The 13,958-nt window shown below is 42.1% G+C and overlaps 1 protein-coding gene across 1 annotated transcript in view; it reads left to right on the top strand.

Moving 5' to 3' along the window:
• The window catches only part of NIBAN2 (niban apoptosis regulator 2), a 127,831-nt gene that overhangs the window by 76,900 nt on the left and 36,973 nt on the right, over positions 1-13,958 (top strand). Inside the window, exons 3-5 of the mRNA XM_068248284.1 lie at positions 10,699-10,829; positions 13,046-13,174; positions 13,251-13,356. Of these exons, the coding sequence (XP_068104385.1) occupies positions 10,699-10,829; positions 13,046-13,174; positions 13,251-13,356 (366 nt within the window). The remainder of the gene's footprint in view (positions 1-10,698; positions 10,830-13,045; positions 13,175-13,250; positions 13,357-13,958) is intronic.

Below are 13,958 nucleotides of genomic sequence, written 5' to 3' on the forward strand. Positions count from 1 at the left end.
GGGTTTTTGTTTCAGAAAATTGTTTTTTAAAAAATGAAAAATGTTTTTTAAACTCAGTAAAATTACATTTTTATGCGGTACACTATACTATATAGTGATTTCCAAGTTCTGTGTATACATTTTACCCATTTTTAAAGCAAACCTGTGATCCAGCGCTGGATAAAGGGGAATAGAGGGAGGCACAAAGGGGGACAGGATGGCAGAGATGGTACAGGAGGACACCGTGCAGGCAGAGGTGGCACATAGGGGGACACTGAGGGAACTAGGGGACAGAGGTGACGGGAGGGGTAGAGGTGACGCAGAGGTACAAAGGACGCAGATGGCACAAGGTTGTGACTTAAAGAGTAACTGTCAGGCTGCAGAAGCTAATTTAAACCTCTATTCTCCTGTGTTAAACAGTTTAGACGGAAGCCAAAAAGGCAATAGTGAAGATAAAAATCTCTCTTTCATTTGATGTGTGCTTATCAGCAAAGCTGTTAGACCCAAGCTCTTAAGAGGACGCAAGCCGCAAACCATACTGCAAAGCATTCTGGGGCCCTCCCCTCGGCTGCTAATGAGAAGTTACAGGGTCAAGTAACAATAGCATGTAACTCAGTCCAGAGCACTGCACTGATAAATCTCCCAGCAGAGTACACTGCAGGAGTCCGCTATTGTTCCTAGCCACATGGCTAATTAATATTCACTGCAAACTAGTGTTATTCAGTACGAGCTTTTCTGTGATCAGGAAGCAGGGAGGACATGACGACACATTTGGCTTCATAGGAGACAGACAAACATGGAGCCTGCCATGAGCTGTCAGGAGCATCATTCTCTGCATATACTATATAAAAATTCTGTGAAATCCAAACGTGGACAGTGAAATGCATATGTAATGTAAGTACAGCCTATATTTAGCTACTGATATATGAGTTTATTTACTCTAAGACCTTATACCTAACAGCTCCTCTTTAAAGGACAACTATAACGTGAGAAATATGGAGGCTGCCTTATTTCCTTTTAAATGATACCAGTTGCCTGGCAATTCTGCTAATCCTCGCCATCTAATACTTTAAGCCATAGACCCTGAACAAGCATGCAGCAGATCAGGCGTTTGACATTCAGATCTGACAAGATTAGCTGCATGCTCGTTTCTGGTGTTATTCAGACACTGCTGCAGCCAGATAGATCAGCAGGGCTGCCAGGCAACTGGTATTGTTTAAAAGGAAATAAATATGGCAGCCTCTATATTCCTCTTGTTACAGTTGTCAGAAGATTCAGGTTCAAGAGCTAACCTACAGTCCCCATCTCATTCCTTAACCCGGGGACAATCTATGTAGACATTATGAGCAGTGAATTATGTAAGCACATGTCTGGAGATCCTTCCCAACTGTAAACGGAAATGAGTTGTGGCAGACAGAGGTTATTACTGCCTATGAATAGAAGTGACATGGGTGTGTGCACAGAAGTGGATTATGGAGTCCTCCCATCATTTTCTGACCTGCAGGTAATGGGGAGGAAACACCTTCTTTCTCAGAGTGTGATTTGGCGCAGTGATGTTTTCATTAACCCAGGACACTGAATATGAATTACATTTGTACTTCATACATTGGGTACCCAATAGCATTCCTCTGTAACTTGGTTGTTAAAAATGTGTTTAAATTACACCCAAAATATGTTTGCCCTAATGCATGAAATACAGTAAAAAATGAATATGAAATAAGACTGCTCTGATGTCCTCTCAATGCATCTATACACATCACTGAAGCTAACTGATATCATTGCCGGCTGCAGGACAAATTATAGCAGACTGACTTCTTCATTACGTAATTAATGAGCAAATAAAGGAGACATTTTTTCTCCCCTGGATACAAGTTAGGCCTCTTTTCCATGGGCAGTTGAACTGTTTGTTGAACTCAGCAAGCAGTTGCCAGGCAGCAGTGAAGTTACCAGGCAGCAGCAAGCAGTTGTGAGAGTTTGAGGCATTTCACCACCTATCAACTGTCTGTGGAAAAGAGGCCTTATGCAGTTTATTGCACTTCCAAAACAATCTGGTCAATTACCAGCTAAATAAGATAAAAAGCTTGAGTTTTAACCCTGCTAGTAACTTGAAAAATAGATGGCTTTTAACTGTTGATTATTTTATGTAGACCAGCCTTTCTCAACCTTTTTTTTACCCTGGAGGAACCCTGCAAATAACTTTTGGATCTCAAGGAACCCCTGCAAACAATTTTTTGATCTTGAGGAACCCCCGCATTTATTTTGCAGGAGGCGTGGTCTTTAAAAGTATGTGTGGCTGTTTATTTCACTACCCCCTATTACACTGCCACTCATTATACTGTCTCCTGAGCCACCAATTTAGTGCTTCTTGTTTCAGTACCACCTATTATAGTATGCTGTATTATACTTCCACCACGATGGGGGAAAATGCCAAGGGACCTCTGCAGAGTACTCAAGGAACCCTGGGGTTCCAGGGAACCCTGGTTGAGAATGCCTGATGTAGACCATAGATTACATTTTAGTATAGTACCACTTTAAGTAAAAATTGTTTTGGAACGTTCTGCAATGTGCTCAGTGCTCTTTCAAAGGAACGGAGAGGTCCCTTTATTTTTTATTTAATGTACAATAATGAAGTTATTTTTACTTGATGGAAAAACTTGTTTGTTGAGTTCTTTCAGAAAAGTTTGGACATGTTTGACCTTCATGAGTACAAGAGGCTCATCTTACCATTTTTGTCTAGTACTTTGTGATATGTGGAGGTATGAGCCCGCATTAAGCCTCCAGCAAGTCACTATTGTGGGAGGGTAAATATATACTGTATATATGGATAAATATACATGACCGCTTTAATTGGCTAAACTGCAGCAGCATAACTCAATCCGTGACTGTGCTGTAATGAGCAGGGCAGCGATTACTGGGTGTGTCTCCATAATGGGCTGATTGTGTATTACTAACCTGGCTCCTGAATGTTCTAGCTGTTGGAGGTACTGGGATGTGGGATTTGGGTTGAATTTTAGCTAAAGAGCTTTTTGTGTGTGTGTTTTTTTTGGTTTTTTTTTAAATCCGTTTCTTCGTAAGCAGCTATCAGATAAGTGCCTGATCAGAAGATCTGTTGCCACATCTTCTCAAACAGCAAAGTCTGTGTCATTGTGAAGTCTGAAAGCTGCTGATGTAGGGAAAGGTCAATTTACTGACCTATTGACATCTACTACATTGCTGTCAAACGCCCGTCCTCAAAGGCAAAGGTACTGGCACATTTTTTGAACTGAATGATTGGTTCATGAAATAGAACACATTTCTCCCTATCTCAGTCCATGCTAAACACCCCGGGCAATGGCCCTCGAGGACTGGAGTTGGACAGCCCTTTTCTCTAGTTCAGGGCTTCCCAACCTGTCCTCAAGTATCACCAACAGTAGTGCATGTTTTGCAGAGAACCACAAACATTCACAGGTGAGATAATTAGTGTCTCAGCAGAGCGGATTAACTACCTCTGTGGATTTCCACTAAACCTGCATTGTTGTTGGGCTTTGGGCACAGGATTTACAAGCCCTGCTTTAGTAGATATATCAGCAGAGATATTGGACTCTATTCACAAAACTTCTCATACATTACTTATCACCTAATTGATAAAAATAACCTTTCAGCACATTTTCAATCACTCAAATTAAGTTGTTCCTCTTTAACTATTTTCAATATTACTTTTCTTACCTTAATTATATTTTTGCTCTTTGAAAATTAAAAAATGTAACATAGATAAGGGGAAAACAGATGAGAGTGAAAAAGCTTTGTGAATCCTGCCCATAGTCTAATATTGATAGCTTTGTACTGCCTGATGCTATGAAGTGATCATTCATGTACTGCAAGTTACATTAATAATGAAAAGATGGCACCCTCATTATGCATGGGTTCTCCATACAAGAGTCAGCTTAGAAGATACATTGGTAGTGATTTTGTCAACTAGACCGGTTTGCTTTGTGTTTCATCCTTTGTTGTTGTATGTTTTCCTTTTTCCTGTAATCATCTGGCAGTAGGCCACTTCAAACATATCTGAATTCCCTGAGTGTATCTGAGTCATGGCTGGATTATTTATACTACAATAATAACTGAGTCAGAACACTGAAACCATTGACCATTCCATAGATAAGTATAGTAAGCAGAAACTGAACAGGGTGGTGGATATTATGTGTGCATTCATTATTGTATAACCATGAATAACACCTGTCTTGGGCCAGTTATATAGGACATACCGAGGCACAGAAATGTGGTACTTGTGGGACATTTAGTTAGAGCGAGAAATGTATACTTTACTCATATCTAGGAAAGATGTAACATGATTTGCCACTACCAGAAATCGGCATTGTTTTCCACATTGCCAGGCAGAAAACTGTATTTTTTATTAAATGTATTTTTGTTTATCTGCAAGTTATTGCAGGAGTGTCTTCTCTTCTGCTGCCTTACACCATCTGCTTTCCAACCAAATTGTAAACCTGCATCATTCCTATACTGTGTGCCGATCATTCATTTTCCAGTGCACCCGTACTAGTTTACACCTGATTATACATAGTTGAGTTGCTTCAAGTATACCTATACTTATAAATCAGTCAGTGTGTATGTAGTCAATAGCAGGGCTTCCTCAGTCGGAGGTAGTACAGATATGTATTGGTTATATGGAGACTAGATAGTGTAATGTTTAAGGGCTCCGCCTCTAACACAGGAGACCTGGGTTCGAATCTTGGCTCTGCCTGTTCAGTAAGCTGCACCTATTCAGTAAGGAGTTCTTAGGGCGAGACTCCCTAACACTCCTCTCTAGTGGCTGCCTCGCAAGCGCTTTGAGTCCGACAGAAAAGTGCTATACAAAAAAGGAATTGTTATATGGCAGACACATTGGGGGTTGCTTTGGGCTTGGAGAACAAGTGACCTAGCAAAGTTGGGCTGGATTTTTTTTTTAAATAACGGTTAGGGCCTGTTTCCACTACACGCAGATTGGATGCAGAAAAACTGACTCCAATGAATGCCTATGGGCCTGTTTCCACTCAACGCGATTTTTCTGATGCAGGTTTTCCCATAGACATTCATTGGAGTCAGTTTTTCTGCATCCATTCTGCATCCAATCTGCGTGTAGTGGAAACAGGCCCTAAGTGAAAATTTGAGGCCTTTGCCATATCAGACCATAGCTAGGATCATTGAAAGGCTAGTGATTTTATGTTTTTTTTTTTTTTGTAGGTGCTTCAGAGGACTGCAATAACTCATGCACTCTATTCTGTTAGATGTAGGACAACTGTCTGTGTGTGCATGATTGCAGTTACACCACTGCACACCTCTAGATTCTGAAATCATCCACATAAAGTTCGCAAATTTCTTACTCATTTTGTTATCTCTTGCTTACTACTGTAATTGCGTATGGTGAGGTCCATGAAGGCGGGGTATCTTTATTTAATTGCCGTAACTGTATAGGCGATACATGTACTGCATTATTGCTTGGATGTGGCCTTCAAGGTGTCTTCTGAAAGCCTGTGTAATCTGAAGCTGTGTGATGAAGGAATGTGGTTATCAATATTTACATGGAGTGGCACCAGTGGAATGTGAGTGTTTTCTGCCCGGGACTGTTTGACATTTCACTGCTGAGCATCTGGAAATAACACTTCAGTGGGAAATGTTGTTTATTTTCTCAAACTTCCATCTTATCAGTGCTCTGCTTTGCAGTTCTTTCTTTTATAATCACACTGGATCAACCTCGCAGCCAAGCAAAGCAGAATATTCTGGCAGTGTTGCCTGCTGCCTTTTCTGTGATCCTTGTTAGAGTTGCCATACACTGGTTCGTTGATATTTTCCATCGATATTCGGCTGAATTGATCCTCTAATCTATGCCAATCTATGTTTAATTTTTCAGGACAATCAACGCAACACTCACCTGTCGGTGCACATTTTCTCTCCCCGCCGGGCACTCCTCCCTGTTTCTTCTCTTCCAGGGCACCTGTGCCATGTGAGAAACATTAGAGGCCTCTATTGGTCATGGGAGGTACATCTCATGGGGGCTCTAGTGTTTGGCCTCTAGTGTTTAGTCACAGGACACAAGTGTCACGGGTGAGAAGAGACAGGGACGAGTGTCTGGTGGTGGGGAGACTCGTGCCAGCGGACACTGTCAGCTCCACTGCTTACAATCTGCGTGGCCAGGGTGGGGGTTGGGTAAAATTGACAAAGGTGGTGACTCTAGGCCTATTTATGAATCTGAGATAGATCTCTGCTGTACAGCTTGGCCAATATTGCTGCTCACCTTGAAAGCAGATTGGGTCACTTGGTAGAGTGCTGTGCACCTCATCTGTACGCTGATTGGAGGGAAAACCATCAGCTGACGTTTGAGGGGATATTTATTGCAGTTGTGTACAGGCTTGTAGACGTGACTCATGTCCGCTCATGTCTCAATGTCCATTGAGAAGGCTAGGCAAGCAGAAATCAGGAATGTGGGTCATGTAGAAGAAAACTTGTGCATCAATATTTCGGCATATAGTATTAGGAATCCTTGGCACATCATATACAGTCCAGGCCCATTTTTGATTGCTGGTGTGCTTTTAATGGGTTATGTTTAAGAGTCAGCTTCTCCGTCATTGGAGGCTGTATAAAAATAGCTGCACACCGTGAGATTATAATTTGACAAAACCTTATTTCTTTTTAGACACACAACAGCTATTTTGTATTTATAACCGGCTTAGATGATGCAGTATTGTTTTGTACTGTCATTTCTTTGTTGTTCACTATTAAGCTGTTTTCAGGGGAAGCTCTGTGGTATGTGCTCATTCTAGCAGAAGTGCCTAAAGGGAATGGAATCCTGGAAGAGCGCTGCACATGGGAAGTAATGAGTCACAATAGTGTTAGTCAGGATTGTTTCTCATTCATGGAGATGTCAGCAGTGACCAGTGCTGTACACAGCGGTTTTTGGACCGGAAATGGAATAGAACACCTGTAGGCTGTTCCAGCATGTGAGGCACAGATTGCATCACTGCAGACTCGGCCTGCGTCTGACTTCATCAGCTGCTCAGAGGATTAGGATGATTCTGCTTACATGAGACAAAACCTAATCCTTCCCAAATTGTGCTTCTCACACATCTCTGCTGGATTCCCACATCTCGCCTGCCCTGGCTGAATCATGCTAGTCACATCTGAAGAGGGCTAATTACAGATTTTAGAACAATAGAAACAATCTAGGATGATGCCCCCTGCTCACATTATTCAGGCTACACCCCATATAAATGCAGCTGTTACAATCCAGGGCAAGTCAGTCCTGGTATGTGATGAATTTCTATATATTAAAGTGGACCTGCACTGTTTTGGGTAATGTTCAAAAAACACCGGGACATCATTATTATTTAGTATTTATATAGCGCCATCATCTCCCGCAGCGCTGTACGGAGTATTTTGTCTTGTCACTAACTGCCCCTTGAGGGGCTCGCAATCGAATCCCTCGCTTAGTCATATGTCTATGTATGTATGTATCGTGTAGTGTATGCATAGACAATTTAGGGTGACATTGCTAAGTCTGATCGAAAAAATAAAACACAAACATTCAACTTTGTTGACATTTTTGTTTTTGGCGCTAGCTAGAGCATAGGGATAGCATCTTCCATTGTATCGTGTACCCCAATCGCGTCTAGGTTCCCTGACTCTGCATGCATTGTGTACATGTGTGTTATGGCATCACTGTCACAGAATGCCTTGGTAGAAATCTGACATCAGTGTCCCACATGGCCTAGGCAGCACGGTGGCGTGATGGATAGCTCTCTCTCAACTTGCAGCTGGGTCCCTGGTTCCAATCCCAGCTAGGACACTATGTGCATTGAATTTGTATGTTCTCCCCGTGCCTGCGTGGGTTTCCTTCCTTCCTTCTACCTATATTTAGTCTACTTACCATTAAATGTAAGCACACAAACAATTCATTATTAGTTATATATCTCCAACATCTTTCCTTACGCTATACATTGTACAAAACCGACAATACTGGGGAGCGTAGATTTATGAGTTAAACATACTGTGCAATCAGGATATCCACCTCTGGTACATGTACAACAGAAACAGGAAACACAGGTGGGGAGGGCCTTGACCTTGCGAGCTTACCATCTAGATCCATATCGATAACGTTTCAAGAAGCAGTTGAAGTGTACACTGCGTCAAATAGAATAGGAATTGTATTTTTTAACCAAATCACATCCAGACCTTGTTTCCTCCTTATGGACCAGAGCAGGTTTTAGCTATGTCCCTATTTAATCAGCAATAACATTATCCCTACTAATAACACCTAAATGAAATATATATATATCTCTATCTATGTATGTATGTATGTATGTATGCTTTCATTGTATGGCATTTTTTCCCTTGAACACATTTTTTCTGTGCATTTTAATAGAAATAAAGAGGAATAAAAAAAATAAAAAAAAACACATTATTTCTCAGTTTTACCAATTCCAGTTTAAAAATAAAACGTTCCTGTCCCAATTTATGGTGAAGATGTGTGATTCTGAAATAATAATGGTAGTGTGTATTTTTCACTTTGGACTGAGAAAATAAAAGGATTTTTAATGGTAAAAATCAATCTTATTGGCTTAGGGAGCATATATTCGTTTTCACTAGTTAATGCTGCAGCAGAGAGTGCTGGAGGTTTTGCACAGGAGCAATGCCCAATCATGCACAGCACTGCTTCAGCTACAAGACTTATATCTAAGTCCTTGTGGCTTAGATGAAGTCACAGAGGATGTAGATATACTGTGGTGGTGGATAAAGTGGTTAAATAGCATCCATTTCTATTTTATGGAACAATTAAATCTGCTAGAAAACATTTGTTTTTAATAATAAACTTGTGTGGACACTATTTGGTAATGACTGCATGCTTGAATCTGGTTACCACAGCAACAGATGCACCTCTATTTTTTTTCCCACATAAATTAAATCTCTGCATTATGTAACACATTTTAAAGCTCCCGTTAAAGCAAATCGTTTGGGTATGAGTGCTGCTGCGATACTGACCTTTCTAGAAGTTTTCTTATGAGTTAGTGGAGTCATTTGCTAAGTAGTGCAGTAATGGAATGGGAACAGCAGTTGGGGGGCTTGCAATGCAATCAGATCAGTAGTTGCAGTGGGCAGGTTTCCATCATGGCAGTCTTTTTGAAGCTGAATAATATTTAAAAAATTCTATTAAGTTTTAGGTAGAAAAACATGGTTTGTTTTGGGCACAGATAGCAATAGAAACCTGGTAGGTTCTATCACCCCACTGTACTTCTTTTCTTTGTGTCCATAGATTGTATTTATTTTCCATGAACAGATTAGGAACCGTTTAACTTGACCACACAATTTGTAATACGCAACTTTACTGCTCGCAGGGGCCAAGGTTGTGAAAGAACTTATTACAGTCGTCAGTGGTTACATACAGTAGTTCAGTTTAGCCCAAGGGCTTTGTATGGACTGGGTCCAAAATCTCCATACTGTGTTCCATTTGTTTGGATAGCTTGTGTCACTAGCAAATGTACTTCTAAATAGAGTGGGAGCCGCAACCCTCCCACAGGGGGTCATTCGTGTCTGCATATTGACAGTACTGTGTTGTTTTACGTTGACTTGAATGCATGGGGGGATGAATGACCGAATTTAGTCCATCAAATGATCAATAATTGGTCAATAACGAGGTATGGCTGCTAAGATGGAAGCCTGCATATTTTCTGCAAATTTATGAAGCTTGAAAATGGGCCAAATCGGATGCAGCTGCTTCAACATTTGCTACATCTCACTGATGCATTTTCAAGCTGCATGGATTTTCATGTATTTATTTTCCTTAAGACCAGCCCTAGTGATAACCATGGCAGCGTCTGCAAGCTACTGAGTTCTCCCAGATACAGGGAGCCCTCGTCACCCCTTTCCTGCCCAGGCCTGAACAAATACATTCTTTGGGGGGAGGGGGGTATTGGTTGACTGTGGCCAAGTTGGAGAGATTGGCCCTTATTTCCTGTCCTCTGGCATATGATCACCAGAACAGGAAGTGTGGGAATTATCCATGCAGAGCGCTGAAACTACCTCACAGATATTGTAACCCTTTCTTGCAGAGTTCAAAATTGAAGTAAAGTTCAATTTGGTTTTAAGTGTGCATGAAAAGCGCGGCTGCCATCTTGGCTATGTTATAACTTCCGAGTCACCCCTGTCTTCTCTGTTAGAGAAGTGCATCACTGAATGAAGCAGGAAGAGGAAGTGACACGCATGGCCATTGCAAGAGGCTCCTCCAGAGGGGTCATAGCACGACTTTGTTGGAAGTAGTCTGTCTTAAAGGCATGCTCATGAGAGGTGCTCGGAGTCCCTTTAAGAAGAGAGATCTGTGTTGCTGTGGAAACCACGAACAGCCATGCTGCTGTGAGGAGCTGTTCTATTTTCATAGTTGCGCTACGTTTTATGGAGGAGCAGTGGCCACTGAAATCTGTGACAGGAGTGCATATACCCTTCCAGAAGTCACTCTCTGCACCCAGACCATGGCCTTATAAACACACTGTGCTGTTCTGTTTGTTGGTTCTTGCCTCCTTGAAATGACAGGTTTCCTCCCGAGCATTGTTCTACTAAGCTGTGTCTGTACTGTTTCCCCGGAGTAAAGTGTTCTCACTTTGAAAAAAAAAAGTTTACTAGTCTTTAAGCAGTTTCATTTGCCTTCAGACCTGAAGCTAGTCCTAATTGCCACATTTTGCTTTCTCTTTGCAGAACATACCGGGAAGCTGCTGACAGAATTTGGGAAGATCTATGAGGAGCAGTATGGAGTTGCACTATTCAATAGCGTACGCTATGAGATTGAAGGGAATGGAGGTCCGCAGACGCAGCTGCTACATCGGAAGGTAAGCCTCATCTGAATGACTTAATGACTATGGTGAAACCAATGGGGAAAACAGATTGACATAAAGTATTACTCCCCCACACATTGATTCCTTATATCGGCAATTATATGCCAATGTTTGCATGTACAAGCATTTTTGCATTATTCAATTGTATTACTTGTCTGGCTGGGTTGGTTTGCAAAACTGTCTTCTTGTGAGATGGATGCTGCTTGCCTGAGAAAACTGCTAGTGTGAGCTGTTCAAGCATCCCCTCCCCAATCCCATCATCACCTAAATGAGGCATTTGGAGATGTGGAGTCGGTACAAAAATCATTTGACTCCAACTCCTCAGTTTATGTAACCACCGATTCCAGGTACCCAAAAATTGCTCCGACTCCACAGCCCTGATTGGAGAGGACTCAAGTTGGAATGAGATACTGGATATTAATTTCCAATAACTGAAGAATTAATTATCTGACCCTGCCCAGCTCTTCCTTCTGCTGCTGAGAGATTAACTCTTTGTGGCCCTTATTGCAGCTGCTGCAGCATCAACCCCCAATAGTAAGTGAGGGTTGCGGCATTACTTACCTATGGGGGTTACTCTTGTGGCCTCTTGTTTGTACGGAGGCTGCAGTCTTCTCCATGGAAGAGCCTGCCCGGTGCCGAATTTTCCTGGCAGTGTCGTGCATGCACACCCGCCACAATTCATGCCAGAGATGCAGTACGTGGAATGCGAGTACAGAAAAAGGGATTCAATTGGTCTGTTTTAAAGTTGCATACATTTGCATACAAAATGTGCATAATCCTGCATCCATTCTGAATTATTTGCACTTTATTTGCAATCCTTAGTGCTAAATATCACTGAAAGGGCACGATTGTCATGCATTTTTAAAGATTTGGCATGAGACCTTAACCTCCTTAGCGGTAATCCCGAGTCAGGTTCAGTACAGAAAGCCGCAGAACAGGGCGGTAATCCCGTACCTGAGTGCGTTTCATGCAGGAGCTGCTGCAGACCTCTCTGAGGTATGTTTTTCTTCTTGTTTCTAGGGTCTAAAAGCTTGTGAAAATTGATTGGACTATTATTTGAACTCATACCAGAATTATAGTGGACTTGTGCTGTCATTTTCGTAGACATCCTTAGCGCTTTCATTATATTTTGTGCTATTGTTATTATTGGAACACTTCATATATGTTATATACTTGCCAGAGCCATACTGATCCAACAAACATACAGACCATTCAGTGTTCCTCTCCTCACCGTGGAATGGATTAATGTGGCTCCATAAGAAGGGGATTGGACCAAGTAGTTCAAAATACCCAGAACTACTAGGATATTGTAAGATGTTCAAAGCAACCAAAAAGCCCTCTTACTAAAACAAAATAAACAATAACTATGCTAAATATAAATTTACTTTCTAAAAACAGAAGGTAAGTGCAATCATTTAACTTTAAAGTACAACTGTAATGAGCAGAACATGGAAGCTGCCATATCGGTTTCCTTTTAAACGATTGCAGTTGCCTGGCAGCCCCACTGATCTGTTTGGCTGCAGTAGTGTCTGAATCACACCAGAAGCAAGCCTGCAGCTAATCTTGTCAGTTCTGACAATAATGTTAGCGACACCTGATATGACGCATGCTTGTTCTGGGTCTATGCCTAAAAGTATTAGTCAGAGTATCAGCTGGACGGCCAGGCAAACTGGTATTGTTTGAAAGGAAATAAATATGGCAGCCTTTAAAGAGACTCTGAAGTCTCTTATAAACCATCTTTTTATTATAAAATCCTGTGTAATATGATAGCCCTACCTAAACTGCCGCATTCCCGCCGCTCTAATCTAACTAAATCCCCCCTAACTCCCTGGAGGGCAATCCGGGCAGCGCTTCAGTGAGAGGCAGAGTTATGAGCTGCAGCTCTGCCTCTCAGCGCGTCTGTCAGCCCAGATCACCACTTCTCCCCCGCCCCTCTGTCTTCCTTCACTGAGAGGGGAGGGGGAGAGGCGGAGATCCACCGCTGACAGACGCGTGTAGAGGCAGAGCTGCAGCTCATAGCTCTGGCTCTACTTTTCTGCATTTCTCTACGTTTTCCTTTAGTCCTAAACAAGAGTTCAGGTCCACTTTAAAGCATTGTTTCATGAACTCCCAATTGTCCTTTCATAAGGTAACTTTTATAGCTAGTGATAGGTAGGTAAGCGAGGACTGAATGCCCTGTTGAATTTTCCTTTCCTTGTTTTCCCTGTCAGACCCCCCTCAAGGACCGGGTAATCTTCTCCGGAAACCTGTTCCAATTTGTGGAGGACACTAAAAAATGGAGGAATCGCTTCTGCTTGGTTCCGCATCACTATGGGCCAGTGCTTTATGACAACAATATAGTAAGTTTCCTGTAAGGTCTGTGCTGCACTGCTGTTTGCTAAGGGAAAAATCTAATGTTATCTCTATTCCTTTTAGGCTTATGAGCGCGGCCTGCAGCCTCGAGCTGGCATAAACTGTGCCGGGTACAGAGTCCTGACTTCCCTGGATCAGTACACTGAATTGCTCAATAACACTATTCCAGGTAGGTTTGTTACTGATGGCAGAACAAGTTGTTGCTGTGTAGGCTTTGGTGGTTCTCCTCTTGTTTCTTCTATGGGTCCCCTGTCCGTTGGTTCCACATTCATTTGATAAAGATCTTGCAGTTCTGTATTCCAAGATGGCTGCCAGTTCCGTCCCTTCAGGTACTTGACATTATGGTATGGTGCAGGGAGCATCTTTGATTAAGTTTGCTGCATGCTGGTTTCAGGTGTGATTCAGACACTACTGATACATCAAAGATCAGCAGAATGCCAGGCAACTTTTTAAAAGGAATAAAATATGGCACCCTACATAGCCCTCTCACTGCAGGTGTCTTATGATTGAGGCTGAGTGAGCCGTGCTCCCCTCTTTCTCTTTCCCATTTTGGAGGCCTGAGCTTTGTTTCAGGTAGATGGCATACCAACATTTTGCCTCCTGCGGTGCATTGTGGGAGGGAACATTGGTCAGACTGCCACACTCCTGGTATAATGGAGGTGTATGTGAGGAGGCTGTCACCTTGAGTAGGAGCTGAAACATCTAGCAGTCCATGTAGAGGAGACGACAGCCCACCTAACAATATAAATATAGAAATAAGGGAATGAATAA

The sequence above is a fragment of the Hyperolius riggenbachi genome, chromosome 8 (assembly GCF_040937935.1).
Source record: "Hyperolius riggenbachi isolate aHypRig1 chromosome 8, aHypRig1.pri, whole genome shotgun sequence".
Classification (NCBI taxonomy): domain Eukaryota; kingdom Metazoa; phylum Chordata; class Amphibia; order Anura; family Hyperoliidae; genus Hyperolius; species Hyperolius riggenbachi.